The sequence below is a fragment of the Penaeus monodon genome, chromosome 4 (genome assembly GCF_015228065.2).
Source record: "Penaeus monodon isolate SGIC_2016 chromosome 4, NSTDA_Pmon_1, whole genome shotgun sequence".
Lineage (NCBI taxonomy): Eukaryota > Metazoa > Arthropoda > Malacostraca > Decapoda > Penaeidae > Penaeus > Penaeus monodon.
The window spans coordinates 23,949,680-23,954,352 of record NC_051389.1 but is presented as its reverse complement, the minus strand read 5'-3'; the positions used below and the strand labels follow the sequence as shown (position 1 = coordinate 23,954,352).

The window sequence follows — 4,673 nt, the reverse complement described above, 5'->3', positions numbered from 1 at the left end:
GTAATGCTTAGCTAGCTAGATATAATTTGGGTTGAATAAAGGTTACGCTGTCACTTACTGATTATGTGATGTTTAGTTTAGAAGGCCTTGTTATTATCATATCTTAAATAATAGTTAAATCGTTTGTTATTCGGTGTATAATGCTTCGTTAGACACATGTTATTATTTGTGTTGATAAGAAGTTAAATTTATTAGTTAATTGATTACATGTTGCTTCGTTGAAATACACTAACGCTAGTAATATCATTAACAGATACGAATGAATAATATATTAATGATGAAATCATTGGCTTTATGTTATTTTCACTTACAAAACGAGGAGATTAAAGACAACTATGACACAAAAAGAAATGTAGAAGAAAAATGAACTTTAACCCAAAATCTCATGCGTTCATTCTTTCTTTCTCTCCTTTCCTTTTTTTCTTTCTTTCTTTTTCTTTCTTATTTCCTTCCTTCTTTTTATGATTTGGTTTAGAATCGGCAAAGCGTTTATTTGAACACCATTAAGAACTGGTGCTGGACGATCGAGTAAAAGGTAAGTATATCAAAGACAGGTATTCTGTCCTACCTTTTAATGTTATCTTACATATCTTTTTATCGGTACAATCATTAACCAAATTTATCATGCTTCTGAACCCGATTTCTCTCCTCACTTCCAGCCACTTCGCTATAAATAGAAAAGTACATTTAGTACGGGTATTATTATAAGTGAATCTGAAAAGGAAAAATATATATAATTTTTCAAATTAAAGTAGAGAGCAGACAAACCCAACAGAAAGCAGATTTATACATAAACACATAAGCACAGAACGCAGAAAGATAGAAGAAAAAAAAATAAAAAGAACCCTTGCATGAAAAAGCATAGATGCACAGTATAAGAAAAGAAAAGAAAAAAAGAACGACTGAAAATCGAACGAATCGAAATCGCCACATTTTAGTGAAAAGGCAGACGACAATAACGGAAATGCCTTTCGAAAATGCAGTTGCGGTTAATCGCCGAATTAACGGTTCGCGGAAGGTGGGGACCGTTGAGACTTCAGGCTGTTGGTACTCAATAGATACACATGAATGAAATATGAATAAGGAAATGACAATAAATGATATATTTTATCATCCAAAAAGTTTGTCCTGTAAAATATGTTTGCATGGATTTGATGATGAACTGAGCTTATCCCTCCTGCTCTCTATATGAACACTAACGCACTGAAATTCTGACTACGTGCCTGCAAAATTCTAGTTCTCTGCACAAATGAAGTCTCATTATGCTGCTGATTTACAAAATGACGTTATAGCAAAATTGGTCCACATACCTGGAAAGGCTATCCAGGATAACAAAGGTCGCTAATACGTGACCATTTCCTGAAGAACATCACTTACCTGTTGGAATGCAGCATCCGCACTTGTTCTTTTTGCCTCCCTTCAGCTTCTTGTTGGCCTTGCAGTAGGGTTTGCCAGTCTCCAGCGTGCCGTCGCAAGGCAGGGATATGGGCTGGCAGAAACCTCCCTTAAGGTTGCACAAGCCCTTGTTTTCGCAGGCTGAGTGAGAGAGTGCGGCCGTAGTGTTAGCAGATCTCTCTATCTATCTATTTACCTATTTATATGTGTTTGTGTGTATATATATACATACACATATACAGAATACATTATATGGCTATCGTTACGTATTCGTCCTTTTATCTTATAATCAGTAAATCATCCGACAAGAACAAGTCACAAGAACGCCAACATCCTTACGAGAACATCAAGAGAACGAAACGAGACACTTACTTCTGGCACAGCAAACGCACTTCTTCTTGCCCTTACAGAAGACCTTCTTGCCCTTGTTCCTGAACTTCACTTCTCCAGGGAGACAACTCTTCCTCCTGCATTCACCCTTGAGCTTGCCGCATTTGCGAGTGGGTTTGCAATCTGTAGCGCGATGGGGAGAGGGAGAGCCTTAGCTATTTCTTTCGCATTGGAGCTACTCCGTGCCTGGACACATGTGTGTGTGTGTGTGTGTTGTATGCAGGGACGTCACTTCACAAGATGATTGGGAGGAGGTAGTAAGGACTTTTGCCTTGAGAAAAATGTCAGTCATATAAAAGACATTCACTATTATGTGAAGTCTTGTATTTTGAAAAACGATATCCGTGGAGTCTATAAATTGACGTTACCATCAAAACTAATTTCATCCATAGCCAGCAACATTACATTACAACATTACATCGTATTCTTCCTTAAATTCATTGCATTTTAAAGGAGAATAAGAAATAAAAAATCGTTATTTGCCAAATTAAGTGAAATGACTGAAGCTTATTTGTCTTTTTTTCTTCCCTGAGAAAACACACATTTTTTTGTGACATAATCCAAAAACCCCCAAATGATGTCCCTGTACATACACTTCAGTTTTACGGAAACAAGTTTGTTAGATACATACAGTTATATGAAGCCATGCCTTGTGAATTAAATTATCATGATGCATGGATGAATGTATGACATTGTTACGAAATATCTCATATACCAGGCTTGTGCATATATAAATGCAGTCGTAAAGTTACTCATACACACACACACACACACGCACACACACACACACACACACACACACACACACACACACACACACACACACACACACATATATATATATATATATATATATATATATATATATATATATATATATATATATATATATATATAAACATCCCTCAAACGGATAAGTGAGTTTTTAATAGTGGAACTTTGATATCGACTCCACAGCTCAAGATGAATTACTTCATTTGTATAGCTTTCTTGGTGAGATTACCAATAGTTACTTATAGCTTTCTCGACAAGAAGTTACAAAAAAATGTTATGCAAAGCACACGCATTCCATGTGCAATGTCGTTAGTTAGCACTATAGAAAATTTCATAGACGTGTGTGGAATTTATAATACCAGCAGTGGAATTCAAAAAAAAAAAAAAGTAAATAAAAAATAAAAAATAAAAGAGAGTACTCACTCCTTTTGACGTCAATATTTCTTCCTGCAAAACGACATTAGGAATAAGATTAGTATACATAAGATGAGATCAGTTTATATAAACAGGCTGTCAATGTACCAGTAAATATTAAGCAGCAGAGACACATATGCGTCTTTGCGTTGTGCCGCATATGCGTGTCTTCAGTATAACTAGTGTGTCTATTATCTTATATTTTCACATCCGTCCCCTTCCCAGTGTACCTGTCTGATTTGAGTTTGCATGTTTGTGCGAGAGAACTTGTACCAATGTGTGTGTGTGTGTGTGCGAGCGTGTGTGTACGCTTTTGTGCTCGAGTGACTGCAGACGAGGATCAGTGCTTGGTATATGAAGGGAATGTGGGCCTTCTTCTAATACGTGCGCTCCTCAGTGTACTTTTCTCTGATGTGTCGAGCCTCATCCCTGAACACGGAGCGAAGCCTTACCGGTCACGCAGCAGACCTTGCCATCGTCGCACTCGGCTTTCGTCTTCATCCCCGCACACGAGCCGGCGGACACGCACGCGCCCTTGCACTGAGGCGGAGAGGAGAGAGTCAGCAGAGGCGGACGTCAGCACGGGTTAGAGTCAAAGCAAGGGAGTCAGCGCGGAGGGCATCGGTACGGGAGACAGTCATAAGAGCACAGAGCCAGAAGGAGATAATTAAAATGGCAGTCAGAATTTATATATACATATATATATATATATATATATATATATATATATATATATATATATATATATATACATATATATATATAATTATTTATATATATACACATGTATGTATGTACATATATATATTTATATATACATATTTATGTATATATACATATATACATATTTACTTAATTATATATATATATATATATATATATATATATATATATAATTATATATATATATATATATGTACATACATAGAGAGAGAGAGAGGGAATAAAAATAAAATAAAGAAAACCAGAACATGAATACACTTAGACAAAATACTCTACGACAACGTTCAAAGTAAATGTCATTTGTGAGACTGTATGATCTTTATTGAATGAAACTGATTAAATACGCCAAGTGTACAACCTAAGGCTTAAATAAAAAATAAAAATGAATATATAGCTAGAAAAAATAGCGATATACAGAAGAGAAGCAAATGAAGAGAAAAAATCGAGGAAATTTTCTTTGTCCGTTCTCTTTGCTCTTACTTTTTTCGACTCAGCGGCCGCCACGAGAGCCGCGAGGGCGCAGATCAGCAGCAGAGAAACCCTCATGACGCTTCCTCAGTCCACAGGGAGAGAGAGAAAGGCAGCAGAGACAACAACGTTCGTAGTGCAACGCGGGGAGTTCCCGTAGAGTGCAGGGGAGGCGGAGAGGTAGTGGGCAGGTTGTCGGAGCGGAGGCTCTCGGAACACTGGTGGCAGTTCGTCGGGTTGGCCGGATATTTAACTAGCCTCTGGTGCCTCCTACCGAACCCCCCTCCCCACTGTTACCCCCCTATTCCAGAGTCAGCCTGCCCCCCTTTTGCCCCCGCATAAGCCCGTCATTCACACCTGCTTCACTCCCGAAGGTCGACCCACTGCCAGCCTTCCGCGCCGAGGGCCCGCCCCTTCCCAGTGGGCTTTGTTCTCCATTGGCCCCTTTCTCGCTGCCCCCCCTCCAGCCCCGCGCCGTCTGGGGTTCTTTGTTAACCGCCCTCGCGTTC

General features: G+C 38.6%; 1 protein-coding gene across 1 annotated transcript; it reads right to left on the bottom strand.

Annotated features, from left to right (window-relative positions):
- Nucleotides 1-557: 557 nt before the first annotated feature.
- LOC119571097 lies at nucleotides 558-4,460 on the bottom strand. Its single transcript, XM_037918555.1, has 5 exons — nucleotides 4,177-4,460; nucleotides 3,426-3,513; nucleotides 2,983-3,006; nucleotides 1,768-1,908; nucleotides 558-1,536 (listed from the first exon to the last, which is right to left on the bottom strand). Exons 1-5 carry the CDS (start codon nucleotides 4,240-4,242, stop codon nucleotides 1,370-1,372), a joined length of 486 nt encoding a protein of 161 aa, XP_037774483.1. The 5' UTR covers nucleotides 4,243-4,460; the 3' UTR covers nucleotides 558-1,369.
- Between the last annotated feature and the right edge of the window lie 213 nt (nucleotides 4,461-4,673).

Excerpts from the sequence above, each read along its gene's own strand:
- LOC119571097 (XM_037918555.1), bottom strand. The coding sequence starts at position 4,242 with ATGAGGGTTTCTCTGCTGCTGATCTGCGCCCTCGCGGCTCTCGTGGCG. Across the intron at positions 3,514-4,176 it reads CGGCCGCTGAGTCGAAAAAA|TGCAAGGGCGCGTGCGTGTC; the intron begins GTAAGAGCAAAG and ends TCTCCGCCTCAG. Across the intron at positions 1,909-2,982 it reads AAATATTGACGTCAAAAGGA|ATTGCAAACCCACTCGCAAA; the intron begins GTGAGTACTCTC and ends ATCGCGCTACAG.